The 15,928-nt window shown below is 58.7% G+C and overlaps 1 protein-coding gene across 1 annotated transcript in view; it reads left to right on the top strand.

Annotated features, from left to right (window-relative positions):
* Positions 1–15,928, top strand: part of SPG7 (SPG7 matrix AAA peptidase subunit, paraplegin) — a 30,513-nt gene that overhangs the window by 8,371 nt on the left and 6,214 nt on the right. The window contains 8 exon segments of the mRNA XM_033846121.2: positions 2,365–2,606; positions 4,836–4,975; positions 5,973–6,075; positions 7,177–7,302; positions 7,563–7,725; positions 7,957–8,130; positions 14,168–14,292; positions 15,403–15,505. Of these exon segments, the coding sequence (XP_033702012.1) occupies positions 2,365–2,606; positions 4,836–4,975; positions 5,973–6,075; positions 7,177–7,302; positions 7,563–7,725; positions 7,957–8,130; positions 14,168–14,292; positions 15,403–15,505 (1,176 nt within the window).

The following is a 15,928-nucleotide window of genomic DNA, read 5'->3' as shown; positions in this document are numbered from 1 at the left end:
TGGTATTAACGAGAGCCGGGGTATCGCCGCATCCTCCCAGTGTTCACGGCACAGTGCTCACGGCTGGGGTGAACACCTGGAGGGCTCCTGCCGTGGTCTCCTGCACGTTCAGCAGCGTCGTCACTCGTTCATTTGTCTTCAGGTGGCTGGTTCAGGTGACTCACCGCAGCAGCTGACATCCTCCGACCCCCAAGAAGGACTCATGGGACCATAGTTTTCCAGCGGTCCCGCAGGCTGCTGCCCAGCGGGTAGACAGTCTAACGGCTTAGGAGGCAGCAGCCTTTCCTGGGTGCCCCAGGCAGTAGAGATTTTGGGGTGACCCTCAGCTCTCCGTGAGCTGGATATACGAGGAGCAGCCGGCGGGAGGAGCTGTGCTCACGAAGGCGGGTTCACCCCCCGCAGACAGGGCACAGGCAGAGGCACCAGTCGGCAGCCTCGTGTCCCCGAGTCTGTGGGGATGATGGACTTGGTGGGCAGGAGACGGGGCCTTCGGAGTGGAGGGAATGTCCTTTCTGCCCAGGGTGTTCACATGCCTTTTCTCTGTAGAGTCTCAGGGTCAGATCTTGTTTCATCTCCTAGAGCTCAGGAAGCTTCCATCTGCTTAGCCGATCCTACGTCTCACTTTCGTATCTTCCCTTACTGCTTTCCCGTTGTCTTTCTTGGAGCGGCCCTCATGATCTCATACCTGGTCAGTACTACGGATACATGTTTTGTTACATTTGGTTTCCTTATGTTAAAGTTTCAGAAACAGAACTAGTTCAACCAGTTCAGGCTGGCGCGGCAGGGCTGTGGGGCAGTGCGGCTGCCAGGGTTGGTTGCCCCCCACTGGGTTGTTAGCAAGGCTGAAGGTTAAATATTGGAGAGAGACGGCTTCTCACCTGAGAACATGAATCTGCTGTCCACAATCACAAGTGGTCACCTTTATGAGCTTGAAATACCGGATACACTGTTGTAAGCTATCGTAAGATGGGGTGATACCTAAAATGGACCTTCGTCAGCTTTTTCCTTTTATTTATTTTTTATTTTTTAAATATTTATTTGGCTCCTTCGGGTCTCAGTTGCGACACGCGGGATCTTCAGTTGCAGCATGTGGGATCTAGTTCCCTGACCAGGATGGAATCTGGGTCCCCTGCGTTGGGAGCGCGGAGTCTTAGCCATTGGACCACCAGGGAAGTCCCTCAGGCTTCAGGTTTCTAAACCGATTTAAAATGCTTTCGAATTCTTCCAGGCCGCCCGTTGGAGAAGCAGGTGGTATGTGTGGGTGGCTGCACCTCCAGGCTGTGCAGAGGGCAGGGGGCCCTGAGTCCCTCCACAGTCTGTCCTTGGAGAGGTGACCATGGCCAGCTCTGCTGTGTGTGCCGGCATGGCCTCTGGGGAGGGTGAGTGAACGGTGGAAGCTTTGGTTGCTGAGACAGGTCTGTCTTGGGCAGAGCTGGTGAAGAATTGTACACGCATTTCTCAAAAGGCGTTGTTAACTGCAGGTCTTGCAAAAGCTGCGTGGAGTGTTAGGAAGGATGGGCCCACCCTGCACAGGTGAGCGAGGCCGGGTTGTTCCAGGGCCTCCTGGGGTGTGGATGAGGTGTCCGGTGGGTGCAAGGACTGGGGAGGTGGGCTCCTGGGGGCGGTGGGCTAGCGAGACCATGTGAAGTGCTGGGACAGCACCGTGTCAGTAAGACGCAGCCCCTGCCCCCGTGTGATTGGTGGGAGGAGCACTGTGGCCTTGCCTTTGCTGGGACTCTTTCCCATCTGTGCTGTGCTCTGGAGGGAGGTGCCGCCCCCAGGAGCTCCTATGTCAGGTGTGAATCCGGGGAATTTATCTCATGGTTCTGATAAAGAGCGGGTCTCCAGACTGTTTTACACTTCGAAGTGTGCTGTTTGTCCAGTGTTCTGTGATGAATGCTGTGCAGCTCGCTTGAGTGTCAGTCCCAGGTGGTTGTGTGGGGGGAGGGCAGGTGGTGGTGGAGAGGTTGTTGTTAACAGGGACCTGGGCGTGAGCCACAAGCACCGGGGCTGGGTCGGTATCTGGTCGAGCCTGGAAGGCCAGCGAGGGTCTGGGTCGGTATCTGGTCGAGCCTGGAAGGCCAGCGAGGGTCGTAGTGGGGCAGATGTGCTGTCAGTGAGATGTGGCGCCACTGTGGAGCTGCGCTGGTCCTGGGAGGCTTTTGACTTTAAAAATGGTTTCATGTTATCCCAGCAGGTGGGACCCCAGGAATGGGATGTTGGTGACCTTGAACGGCGTGTAAGGAGTCACTGTGTTGAAGCATCGGCTACACGGGCGCGGGGACGTCGAGCCCCCTGACGTGGGGGGCGGGGCAGGGGCGGGGGCTCCACCCTGGTCTTACACCCGCTCCCCCCACCCCACAGAGGCGCGGCGGCGCCGGGAGCGCGAGGACCAGATGTACCGCGAGCGGCTGCGCACGCTCTTTGTCATCGCCGTGGTCATGAGCCTGCTCAACGCGCTTGGCTCCAGCGGCGGCAGCATCTCCTGGAGCGACTTCGTGCACGAGATGCTGGCCAAGGGCGAGGTGCAGCGGGTGCAGGTGGTGCCCGAGAGCGACGTGGTGGAGGTGTACCTGCACCCCGGCGCCGTGGTATTCGGGCGGCCTGTGAGTACCGGGCCTGGCGGGGTTGCTTAGAGCAAGCTGTGAGTGTCTTGATTTAAGGAGGAGGCCTGGAGGCTTTCAGAAGGGGGCGAGGCAGTGTGGTCCCAGCGGGGTCTGTGCAAAGAGGAGGTGGGAGGGCGCCAGGGGCTCTGGGCTGAGGGAGAGGGGGCAGCGGGCGTCCAGGCTCTGGCCGGCGTGTGGCTGGCTGGAGCCCAGCAGGCGGGGGAGGGAGGGGCTGGGGCTGTGCTGGTGGAAAGCCCTTGGGGCCGGAGTAGGTGGCTGAGAGACCGGTGGGCAAGGGCCGGCCCTGGGCAGGAGCAGGAAAGAAAGGGGGCGGAGGAGAGGGGCCCTGCGAGGGGGAGGGGAGGCTGCAGGCTTGTGCCAGGTAGAGGGTTGGGCGTCAGGGAGGGGGAGACACGCCCAGCAAAGCAGGTGGGTGGGCGCAAGGAGAGCTGCTGTGAGGAGGAGTCACTGTCCCGCCTGCCTTCCCATCTCCGACCCCTCTCATTTACCCCCAGGAACACGATGCCAGCCTGAGGCCCTGGAAAGGTGACATCCATACCAGAATATTTTCTTTTTTCTTTAGTATTTTATTTATTTATTTATCTGGTTGTACCAGGTCTTAGTTGTGGCAGGCGGGCTCCTTAGTTGTGGCATGTGAACTCTTATTTACAGCATGCATGTGGTATCTAGTTCCCCGACCAGGGATCGAACCCGGGCCCCCTGCATTGGGAGTGTGGAGTCTTATCCACTGCACCACCAGAGAAGTCCCCCAGAATATTTTCTAACACACTTATCCTGTTTGTGCTTCCCAGGTGCCTCTATACTGGCCTGAGAGCCTTTTGTGCTCATGCTTTTAATCCAGGATCCAATCAAGGATTCTGACTTTAGCATCCTTCCCGTCTTCTGTTAACAGTTTAGGCAGTGGGAAAAGCAGGCACCTTTCTCCACGCCAGGAGACAGGGCTTTCTGGTTGCACTCGCTCTGCTCGCGGGAGCCCAGGTTTGCTCCTGTGGGCGGAGCGCCTGCTCCCTGATGGCTCACTCACACGGTGCCCCAGAGCGTGCCCTGCGGGCGCCCCAGGCGCCGCTGTGCTTCTGGGCTGGGCGGGTGCTGGGGTGAGGGGGCTCATCCTGCCCGAGCAAGCGCGCCCATGGGCGCAGCCCAGCCCTGCGAGCCTCTCCGTCTGCACAGCTGGGCAGATGGTAGAAGTGAAATTCCAGTGCGCTTGACAGGCCAGGGGCAATGGTAGCCGCTGCCGGCCCCAGGGTGAGGGGCCTGGTGGCTGCTGCTGCAGCGGCTGATAGGGGCCCAGGGGCTCAGAGAAGGCTTCACAAGGCGCGGGGTTGAAGGGGCTTCTGGGGTCACGCCTTTTGCCTTTGGATGTTGAAATAGAAAGAGGGTCCTTTCTACGTTTTTCCCTTGCATCCAAATTGGCCAGGGCAGGTGTTTGAGTGATCAAGGATCGATGAAGTTCAGACCAAGGGTTTGGGGTGCGTTAGGTTAATCCAGCCACTAAGGCCAAGAGGCGTTCCAGTGCAAAGCTTGGTTGTGACTGGTGGGTCCCCTGTGTGCCCTCCATCTGGCCTTCTCAGCCCACAAAGTGGAGCCTGACCCGCAAGACTTTCAAGAGACTTCAGAGCGGGGGAAATCTGGTTGCTCCATTTAGATTCCGAGAGTGTGCTTAGAATCTGAGCCTGGAACAGTTTAACTCTGGAAAGCATGGGCCCAGCTGCCACAACCATGACTGACGTGGGACTGGGGTGGAGGTGATGAGACTGTCCCACCAGCTTCCGGGAGACGCCGCCTGCTCCCTATTCCTTAGTCTCTCGTCTGCCTGAGGACGGAGGAGCGCACTCGGTTGACTGTCAGATCCAGCCGATGGTTAAACAGGGACCCTTCTCAGGGCGACTGTGGGTTTGGTCCAGCACTGCGGGTTCCTTGCCGAGGCTCTGCTGTGCCCTCACAGCGGAGTGCGACCCAGGTGCTGAGTTTAAGATGCACGTGCTGCCCTTCGTTTGCTTAAAATGTTTTTTCGTGAACGTGTCACTGTAATTGTGTTTGAGAGAACGAAAACTCCCTAGACGTGGAGAGGGTCTCTGAGTGGCAGGCCTCTGCTTCTGAAGTCCTGCAGTTGTCCACACACTGTGGCTGGGGCACTGTTCTCTGTCCTCAGGGTCAGCGGTCTGACCTGTACATCATTCTCGCGGTCCCTCTGCTTTCTGCCCCCAGCGGCTGGCCTTGATGTACCGAATGCAGGTGGCAAATATCGACAAATTTGAGGAGAAGCTTCGAGCAGCTGAGGATGAGCTGAATATCGAAGGCAAGGACAGGATTCCGGTTTCCTATAAGCGGACGGGATTCTTTGGAAAGTAGGTTGGTCATTTCTGTATGCCTCTAAACTAAACCAGGCTTGACTTTGTAATGTGAGAAACCCCAATAAAAATCTCACACTGGCTGTGCCTGCAGTGAGCTGGAGCCCCTCGTGGGAGGCGAGCGCGTGAGGGGTGGCGTGAGGTGGGACAGCTTGGAGTCACTTTTAGGCACCACTTCCGCTGTGTGTGGTGTTTCCGAATTCAGCCCAGGTTGGGTTTGCTGTTGCCTGCAAACAGGAAGATGAGGCAGGAAAGGGAGAAGCAGGGTGTCCAGTGGAACTTCTTGGTTCCGTGCTGAAGAGAGACATAGAGACCATGCAGGGCCTGTGGGTGGCAGGGCCTGCAGACTCCTTGGTGGGAGCACATTCATCAGCGGGTCGCAGGCCATGTATCTGGACGCTACTGTGTGCAGAGGTCTGCGTCCCCTCGTGGTGACCAGCGGCGACTGTGAAGTGCTGTGTGTCTGTCCCACAGCCTCTGGCTCCTGAGGGTGCAGGGCCCCTAGGCTGCACCTCTGCTTGTTGTAGGGAATGGGGGGGCACACCTGGATGGGGCCCCCTCTTCATCTGGGGGGTGATGCCCTACGGTTTTCTCTCTTCACTGTTCCACCGATTTTGCCTTAGTGACCAAAATTGATGGCCTACTTTTGAAAACAAAATACGTGGAAGGTGAAGAGCTGCTCTCGGCAGGCATGAGTTACCCGGGGCTCTGGATGGCGGGGGGCACTCTGGCTTCATGCCACGGTCAGGTTCTGCGTGCCCAGCGCTGCTGTGCTCCGGATCTGAGACTTCGGGAGCACTTGACGCAGGAGGAGTGGTTGGTGAGAATGGGACAAGGAAACCCGTTTTCAGTGCTGGTTCCACAGGTTGATCTCAGAGTGAGGGAGCCCTTCTCATCTTGGGAGCGTCTGCGGGCCCCAGCCTGTGTGAGGCGTGTGTGTCGGCTGCCCGGCGGCCGGGCCTGAGGCTGTGCCCCACTTTCTCTCTCATGCTAGCGCCCTCTACGCCCTGGGGATGACTGCCGTGGGCCTGGCCATCCTGTGGTATGTTTTCCGTCTGGCTGGAATGACAGGACGGGAAGGCGGATTCAGTGCTTTTGTAAGTTGTGCTTACCGTCTCCCCGAGCTTGTGGTCCTGGGGTTCGTCTGTTTGTGCTGACCCTTTCCCGTCACCTGCAGGATGAGTGCACAGTGGACGTCCGCCTGGACGTCGTCCGGCAGCTCCTCTTTCCTTCCGCTTGGCTGACCTGGGGGGCGTCGCACTGGCTCCAGCTGAGGCCTCGCTCCCGGCACGTGGGTGGCCGAGCCCAGGGGTTTCCGCTGCACTGTGTCCTGCGTTCTGCACTCTCAGCTGGACCTGGCTCTCTGGGGGGTTTCCCCTGCTAGCCGAGACAGCTTTAAAGGTTGTCTGGAAAAGGGCGATCTTTATGGACTTCAGAAGTATTCTTCTGTTGTCATGGCATTCACTGTAACGTGCACTTTCCCTCCCCCTCAAGTCGTACCTGGCCTGTCAGCTGCATCAGCAGAGGGCCGCGGAGGAGCCCCTCCTGGGAACCGGCCGGGGGGACAGAGCGCCCCAGTTTCCCCCTGGACTGGGGCCCTCGGTAGCTCAGGCCGTGCACGCACACTGTCAGCGGCAGCATGGTGTCTCGTGGGGTGCGCCGGACCTGGCTCAGCCAGTTTGGTAGTTCTTGCACACTGTGGGCTGTTTATCGTTGTATTTAGATAGTGCTGGGGCGAATCCCACGCAGCTGCATCTTTTGAGCCTGTCCTGAAGGAGATCGTGGCCGAGGTTGAGCTCCTCGCCAAGAGCTTGTCTGTCCAGCCAGATTGCGCTCCAGCAATTGACCAAGCAACTTTTTTACCACCACTCCCCGGAACTGCGTGTCGTTACATAACTTTTATAATCAGAAAAAGAAGTCACACGGTAGTGGGGAAGGTCACACGGAGAAGTAAGATGGCTCATGCAGAGACGTTGAGTCACCTAGTTGACGCGGGGAGTGTTTTCCTTTAAGGCAGATTGCTGGACGCCGGGGGCTTTCTAGCTGTCAGCGCCCTCGTGTGTCTGGACCGTGCCCTTAGCTGCCGTCTGAGTGAGTGGGGACGGTGGGGCAGGACGTGCAGGTGAGCTGGTGCCCAGGGCTCCTCCGCCATGTCCTACTGGGCTGCACAGGGCTCCGCCCTTTGTCTTTCTGCCCAGAATCAGCTTAAAATGGCTCGCTTCACGATTGTGGATGGCAAGACGGGGAAAGGAGTCAGCTTCAAAGATGTGGCGGGAATGCATGAGGCCAAGCTGGAGGTTAAGGAGTTTGTGGATTATCTGAAGGTGAGTGGGTGGCGGCTGCGGCGCAGGGGGCGGGGCGGACTGCCTGGCCGGTGCCGCGCTACACAGTGAGCCCCCTGCTTGGCCGGCACCTAAGTGCTGGCTTCCGTGACCACGGTGCCCTGCGCTGCCTGTCACCTGTCACCGCAGAGCACTCTGCTTTCCCAGAGCCACGTGGACATCACCCGAGGCCCCCGACAGTCATGTCCTGAAGGTTCTCTGGAGCGCCGGGGGTCAGTGCGTGTCCCCTGCTGCTTTTCTAGAGCCCAGAGCGCTTCCTTCAGCTCGGAGCCAAGGTCCCGAAGGGCGCACTGCTGCTCGGCCCCCCCGGCTGTGGGAAGACGCTGCTGGCCAAGGCGGTGGCCACGGAGGCCCAGGTGCCCTTCCTCGCGATGGCTGGCCCGGAGTTCGTAGAGGTCATTGGAGGTGGGCCCCCTGACCACGTGTCCAGGGCGCGCTCCTTCTGCAGTGGCTGGTTGCCTTAGGGGGTCGTGGGCATGGAGGGAACGGGGCGCTGACGTTCTGGGGAGCCGTGGTCTGGGGGGTCCAGGAGGGAGTGGGCCGGCACACGTGCAGCAGGGTCTGCCTGCTGGGGCTTCCCCGAGAGCAGGGTCCATGCCCCTGACCTGCCCGCTTCCCCATCCCCTGTGTCCTCAGGCCTCGGCGCGGCCCGTGTGCGGAGCCTCTTCAAGGAAGCCCGTGCCCGGGCCCCCTGCATCGTGTACATCGACGAGATCGACGCCGTGGGCAAGAGGCGCTCCACCACCGTGTCCGGCTTCTCCAACACGGAGGAGGAGCAGACGCTCAACCAGCTGCTGGTGGAGATGGACGGTGAGCGCTGCTCGGGCCGGGTCGCAGGGCTGCTCGTGCGCCCTGAGGGTTTGTCAGCACTGGGAACTCTTCCTACGGCAGGTGATCACCAGAAACACAGCTTTCACTTTCCCAAAGTCAGGGCAGCAGTTCAGAAAGAAAAAGGAAGAAAGGTGGGGATGCCGTGTCGGGCTGGGTCACGACGGTGGTGGTCAGTCTCAGAGGAGCCCAGGGAGTCTTGCTGCTGTGAGAGTCTCTGTGCCCGGCGTGGGTGTGGCCGGTGCCTCAGATGCACGGCCGGGGGTGCTGTGTCTGCTGCCCTTGAGATGACCTGTGGACTGGCTTCCACACAATTTCTTTTTCTTTTTAACGGAATTGGTTTTTTTGAGCTACTCCTGTAAGATCCTCTTTGGAGTGTGTGTGAGAGTGTGTGTGTGTGTGTGTGTGTGTGTGTGTGTGTGTGTGTGTGTGTGTGTGTGTGTGTGTAGATATTGTGTTTGTTTTCATTGTGGTAAAATATATGAAACATAAATTTTACCGTTTTAACCATTTTTAAATGCAGTGTTCAGTGGCAGTAAGTACATTCCCATTGTTGTATGACCATCACCACCATCCGTCTCCAGACCTTTCTCATCTTCCCAAACACAAATTGTCCCCATTAAGTACCGACTCGGCATTCTCCCCTCCCCCAGCCGCTGGCCCCACCATCCTCCCATCGGTGTCTGATTTTAGTGGGAACGTACAGGGTTTGTCCTGTTGTGACTGGCTTATTTCACTCAGCATCATGTCCTCAGGGTTCACAGGGTCTTAGTTCCCTGACCAGGGATCGAACCCACACCCCCTGCATTGGAAGCACAGTGCCTTAACCAGTGGACCGCCAGGAAGTCTCAGAATTCCCTTCCTTTTTAAGGTTGAGTAATGTTCCCAGGTGCGGATGGACCACGGTTGGCTTATCCGCTCGTCTCTCGATGGACTCTGTTGGCTGTTGTGAATGATGCTGCTGTGAACATGGGCACACAGATCTCTTTTCAAGTCCCAGCCGCGTAGGACCCAGTTTTAATTTTTCTTTCATCATAATTCCAGTGCTGTTTTAGGTATTGTAGGTAAGGAAAACACTTTTTTCTCAAAGTAGTTTTGGTCTAAGAGAACCATTTATTTGTATTTTTTAAAAAATATTTATCTTTTATTTTGGCTGCGCCAGTCTTCGGTGCGGCATGTGGGCTCTTAGTTGTGGCGTGCGTGAGGGATCTAGTTCTCTGACCAGGGATCGAACCCAGGCCCCCTGCATTGGGAGCGCAGTCTTACCCACTGGACCACCAGGAAGTCCCTATTCGTGTATTTATGTTCCTCTTTAAAGTATTCTCAGCGTTTGGGATGGTGGATCTGGTGGCCAGCGTGTGGGCAGTGGAATCTGATTGTGTGTGGCTAAGGGTGAAACTTTTTTATTTAGCCTCTCATTTTCAAAGAGTTTCAGACTTACAAAAACAATGGAAAAGCAGTCAGAGTTCCTATGACTATTCCCTTACCCCACGCAGCCCAGAGGCCGACGTGGATGAGGCCTGACACAGGTGTCCAGCAGCTGCCTCTGGCCTGCAGATATGCCCTTTCTGGCCCAGGGTCCAGCCCAGCCTCGCGTTGCTTACTTGTCCTGTCTCCTTGGTCTCCAGCCTGGGCCTGTCTTTATGTCCTTGTCCTCGTGACTGTGGCACTTCTTCCAGGCCAGGCCCTGGAAGGGACGCCCCCTGTGAGGCTGCTGTGTCCTCCGAGTGAGGTTGAGCCCCGCGTGTGTGGCAGGAGCCGCTCAACAGCCTTGGTGGCATCACTGTGCACGGCGGTGCCCCCGTGCCCCGACTCTGGTGCTGGGACGCGGGCCTGCAGCGCTGGGCAGGTCGGGCGCTGATGCAGGGGAGGCATTTCGTCATCTTTTCAGATGTGTGAGAAATCAAAGTGTGGTTTCTCACGGCAGAGGAAAGGGCTGCCTCGTTAGGTCCTGAGGATGGTTTGCGTCTGGAGCTGCCCCTGGCGACTTGCGTCTCCCTCTCGTCCGGGTGTCCGTCAGGATGGCTCAGGGACTCTGCCCCGTGGTCAGGGTCTGAGGAGCAAGCTTCCTGGGGAGGACATGCCTGGGAACTCGGTGTCTGTGCAGCTGAGATGAAGCTCTGGGGGTCGCTCCCTGGAGATGGGCCCTCCTGGGGCCCCTCACCCACCCCCGCTGCTCCCCGCTCTGAGCAGCCCCTCCCCATGTGCTGGGCTGTGAGCAGCTGGACCCTGAGCGCCCCGTCTGGTCGTCTGCAAGTTGGACTCCGAGTCTCCAGAAACCCCGTGGCAGGGTTTGATGAGCGTGCTGTCGGAAGTGCTGCATCTCAGCCGTGGGGAACCTTGGTGATGCCGCGGGACACGGCAGAGCGTGTCTGGAAGCCACCGTCAAGCTCCACGGCCCTGGCGGCCATGCCAGACTCATATTGTCCTGCGGCTGCCCGCCCGAGTGCTGGCCCCGGGGGGCTTGTGGGCCATGGGGGGACGCGGCGGGGTGCGCGCCCCTCCTCCCCTCCCGTCCTCCGAGCCGGGGTTTCCTGACGTGTCGAGTAAGGCTGATGCGCGACCTCACCCATAGTTGTGACCGTGTGTGCGTGACGGTGGGGCTCCCTCGTGGCCCGCTGTGGCCGAGCACCTGGGCCCCGGGAGCAGTACCCCCCTCTCTCTGCTCCTGCTGCTTTTTGCGCTTGAAGCCAGAGACCACCCTTCCGGGTGATGTGCACCCCCAGGAAGCGTTCCCAGCTGGCGCCTTCTCTGACGGGCCCCTCTGTGCCGCCAGGAGAGGAACAGCTTCCACCGGCTTTGCTGCAGCCGTGGGCCCCCCAGGACCCGCCCCCCAGGCCGTGGAGCACCCCTCAGAGGCCCTGGCAGGGCTGGACCGCCGCCCGCGGGCCTTTGTGCACAGACACAGCTGAGCATTGAGGAGCCGTTGTCACCCCTCAGGGAGGAGCAGTGTCTGCTCATCCAAGTGCAGCGCGTGCAGCAAGTGCAGAGCGTGCAGTGGACCTGGTGCCGCAGTGGGAAGCCGGCAGGGGCGGGGCGCCTGCGCTCCCTCTCACAGCCCAGTGGGCGCAAGGAGGCCTTCGCTCCTCGCCCCCCACCATGGGCGTCTCCGTCCACACCCCCGTGGCCTCGATTCCGCCTGGAGTCTGTAGAAAGGCCCGGGTACCTAACCCCCAAGGACCTCCTGTACAGCACAGGGAGCTGTAGTCAGCATCTTGTAACAACTTCTGATGGGAAAGAATCTGAAAAAGAATATGTATACGTATATACGAAAGAATAGTTGAATCACTGCGCTGTGATTCGGTGCTACAGCTGAAGCACTATAAATAAGCTCTACTTCATTAAGAAAGCGAAAATTAATTAAGGAAAAAGAGGAAACTGCAGGCAGCGCTCACACGGCCTTTTCCGTGTTAGTCTGTGACCCGTGTTAAGTGAATTTCTGTGTGAGGTGTGAGGCTTGGTCACAGCTCACTTTGTGTGTGGACGTCCAGCCGCTCCAGCACCTCTTGTTGAAGTGCTGTCCTTCCTGCGCTGAGCCTTCAGCGTTGCGTGAGCCCAGCCGGGCGCCTCTGGAGAGCATGTTCTCGGCCCCCGGCTGCTGGTCCACGACTCTGTCCTCCTCACGCACACGTCCCTGTTACTTAGCTGAGCACTCATTCCTGAAGGTAGAGTCATTCCTCTCACTTCATTCAAGATAGTGGCAAGAGCAGACGTGGGGAGGATGTGAAGAGACTGGATCCCAGGTCTGTGCGTGAACCTGGACTCTGATTTGAGTGAAGCAGCTGTGATGACGCATCTGTGAAGCAGCAGGGGAAGCGAACCTGACCCCCTGCGGCGGGAGAGGGAGAACGTGCAGCCTCCCGGGAGACAGCTCGGCCGGCTCTGAACACGCTGGACACACACGGCACGTTGACCCGGTGTCCGCAAAACACGCGTGCACCAGTGTTCACTCGCTTGTAACAGCTGAAACCTGGAAAGAGGCCGTGTGTTCTGCGGTGGGTGCGTGCCTACGCCCTGATGTGTTCTCATGGGGGTACCAGGCAGCAGTGAAGAGACGCTCGCTGTTGTTATGCCCGACTGCCTGGCTGGGTCTCGGGGTTTATGCTGAGTGAAAAGGCCAGCCTCAAAAGGTTACAGGCCGTCTGCTTCAATTTATATGAGACCGTGTAAATGACAGTTCTGGGAAGGAGAACACGCGAGTGGCGAGGAGGGGACGAGGCTGTGCAGGGAGATCTTTGTGGCGGTGGGATCTGCCTCCGTCCGGGGTGGAGGCCGGGCACCGCGCAGAGAGATGCGTGCCCATCAGACGGGGTTGCGGCAGCTTCAGCTCCACGTGTGAGCAAACCTGACACGCAGCCACGGGGACATCTGTACAGTTTCTGCCACTTGCGGTGTGCCCAGAGCTATGCCAGTCCCTGCTTGCTGACGCAGAGGCCATGGCCGTCCTGCGGGAGTCCCCGCCTGGAGCTCCGGGCTCACGCTCACCCTGGCCCGGCTGCTGCTTCCTTCTGCACCCGTCATTCCTACTGTTTTTCAACATTTCACTGTTGTATAATCTCAGGATTCTGTGTTCACAGCCCCGGCCTATGGCAGGCAGGCGTTTGGGGAATCTGAGTGGGGAGCCCCGGCAGGTGTCCCAGGTAGCGCTCTGGGACTCGAGGCGGAGGGGCTCCTCCATCCCCAGGTGTCCCGGGAAGTGGACCCGGCCAGCTCTGCCCAGGGCCCCTCCCTCCAGCAGGCGTCTCATTTCCATTTCAGAGTTTCGCTTTTCCTAAAATTGAGCATAGGCAATCGGGGCAGAGGGGCTGGTGCATCACGTATGCTGGGTGGTGCTTGCTTTTGTCCGAGTTTATTTCAAAAGTCTGAGTTATTTTAAGATGCTGCCTTTGTGTTGGGAAGCAGACGCTTTTCTGCACTGTCCACTCTCGAGACGTGAGTGGGCCCAGGCTCCATGAGGTGTCTGGGCTCACCACATCCCAAAATGCAGAGCCCAGGCTGGGAGCCTGGTCTCTGGGAGACATTTCTTTGAAGTTCTGGAGTGATTTCCTTGGGGCTGGGTGTGGTTTGGGCTGTCCTGGTGGTGTCAACCCCTGGGCGAGGTGGGTGCCCTCCCTGGGTCGGGGCTACCTGGGCCCCTGGCCGCTGTCCTGGGATCGTGCAGTAGAGTGAAGGACTCTGATTTCACTTCCGTTGAAAGACTTTGTACAGGTGATTTGAAATTGTATTTGTCAATGTCAGTTTATTACAGGTTAAGTTAGCAAAAGATGGATCCTGGCATCTTTATTTTTTAAACTTTGTGTCATGGAACTTTTCCGAAGCTGGGGAGAGCCTGCTTTGAGTGCCGTGCCCCAGCCCAGCCTCGGTGCCTGTCGTAACTACGGCCAGTTCTGTCTGCCAACACCCCTGCCTCTTCCCCCGTGGGTTAAAGCAGACCCAGAGTTCTGCACCTTCACTAGGAGAAATAACTCCCTATCATTGTGACACTTGTTCTTACTAGCATCTAACATCCAGTCGGGGTCAGATCCCCCCGGCTGCTTCGTGGGGCGTTTTTGCAATTGCTTTATTCAAATTAGCGTCCAGCCCAGGTTCACACATAGGTGTGGGCCGTTAGTGATGGTTTCTGGACTTGCTTTTAAATTCTCATGAGAGACCTGGGGCCCTCAGTCCCAGTGTCGGAGGAGACATGTCCCCGATGTCCCTGGCAGTGGTGTGGGGAGGTGCCCCTTGCGCCCCGGGAACGCTCTTCCTGCAGGGCTGCTGTCTGGATGTGGAGGATGGCCTTGGAGGGCAGACCCGAGTTCTGACCTGCGATTCTGCCTCTGGGCCGCGGCCTGGGGAGGAAGTGGTGGGTCCTGCTCTTGTGGTTTTGGTGGAAGCGCTCAGGAGGGACGGGCCCGGGTGGGTCCACAGCTCTGCGTTCAGGTGCCCCGCCTCTCCCGCCCCATGTCCCTCAAGGGGGCCTGTGGGGAAGCTTCCGGGCTGGGGGCCCCACCCTAACAGCTGCTGTCTGTTCCTTCAGGAATGGGCACCACCGACCATGTCATCGTCCTTGCGGCCACCAACCGAGCTGACATTTTGGACAACGCTCTGCTGAGGCCAGGCCGACTGGACCGACACGTGTTCATCGACCTTCCCACACTGCAGGTCAGTGCGGCCTGGCTGGCCTTTCCGGGCCTCGGCTCCCTGCTCTTCTGGGTTTTTTTGTTTTAAATTTTATTTATTTATTTATATTTTTTGGCCGTGTTGGTTCCTCGTTGCTGCGCGCGGGCTTTCTCTAGTTGCGGCGAGCAGGGGCTACTCTTCGTGCAGTGCGCAGGCTTCTCATTGCAGTGGCTTCTCTTGTTGAGGAGCACGGGCTCTAGGTGCATGGGCTTCAGTAGTTGTGACGCGCGGGCTTCAGTAGTTGTGGCACATGGCCTCAGTAGTTGCGGCTCGCGGGCTCTAGAGTGCAGGCTCAGTAGTCGTGGCGCACGGGCTTAGCTGCTCCGCGGCGTGTGGGATCTTTCTGGATCAGGGCTGGAACCCGTGTCCCCTGCACTGGTAGGCAGATTCCTAACCGCTGCGCCACTGGGGAAGCCCCTCTTCTCCTGGTTTTGATCCTTGTTGTTTTCCTCTTTATCCTGAAACGTCTGGGCCGAGTCCTGCGGCACAGTCTTCGCAGAGCCTCAGAGCCGTGTGCTGCATGGCTTTGGAGCACGAGCTGCACGGCTGCCCTGACGGGGTGGAGGGTGTGAGCCCCAGGGACCTCTCGGCCCCTCTGACCACACTTCCTCAGGCCTCTGCTCGGACGTCCACCTCCAGGGGGTTGGGCCTTTGTGGTGGCCGCCCAGGGAGCAGGAGCCTAGCGTGGCTGAGGACACAGCAGGAGCAGGGGAGGGTTTGGAAGGTGAGCGTGGCAGGTGGCTGGTGGGTTAACGTTCCTGCAAAGACCGACGTGGGGGTCAGGGCCGGGCCCGGGAACACCCAGCCTTGTCCTGTCGTAGGTTGTGGCCTGCCACTGCTTCCGAAGGCCTGGATTCCCGTCTTCCTGACGTGTCACACAGGGTACAAAATAACCTTTGCTACCTGTGATGTGTGACGTGCTTTATCTTCTCTTGTCTCCTTTTTTCCTTCCGGTTTTGAAACGCTGCCTGCAGCCCTGAGTTGGTTTCTCGGAGCAAAAGCTGACCTCTCGGCCGGTGGCTCCCGAGTGTCAGCTGGCGGGAGCCTGCACCCGTGTCCTTTGACCCGTGTCCCCTGTCCCGTGTCCCGCAGGAAAGGAGGGAGATCTTTGAGCAGCACCTGAGGAGCCTGAAGCTGACGCGGGCCAGCAGCTTTTACTCCCAGCGGCTGGCGGAGCTGACGCCGGGCTTCAGCGGTAGGGGCACGGGTCTCTGTCTGGGGCTGGAGAGGGCGGAGGGGGCCAGCACAGCCGGGGTGGGAGTGCGGTGTACACGCAGCAGGCAGAGGTAAGAGGACTCTCCTCCCCGAGGTTCTGTCGCCTGTGCACGCCCCCCCACCCCCAGCAGTCCTGGTGGTCCTGCCTTTGTTCCGCTCCTCCCCACTGGGGGCTGACCTGCAAGGCCACGTCTCCTCCCGGCCCCCCTGCCCTCCCCCACGGTCTCCGTGTGTCACAAATCAGGTTTCTTTTCTGTATGGCTCTCGTTTTGCAGGGTACTATAAGTAGAAACCCCTTTTATCGTGGTATAAATTTCTTCCCTTTGGACTTTGTTTAACGTCCTGAACTAGAACCTCATGGGTGTCAGAGAGCCTTTCTCATCCCTCGACGTCTGTGTGGAAC

The sequence above is a fragment of the Tursiops truncatus genome, chromosome 19 (genome assembly GCF_011762595.2).
Source record: "Tursiops truncatus isolate mTurTru1 chromosome 19, mTurTru1.mat.Y, whole genome shotgun sequence".
NCBI lineage: Eukaryota > Metazoa > Chordata > Mammalia > Artiodactyla > Delphinidae > Tursiops > Tursiops truncatus.
Note: the sequence above shows the minus strand (reverse complement) of the source record. Positions and strands in the feature narration are given on the sequence as shown.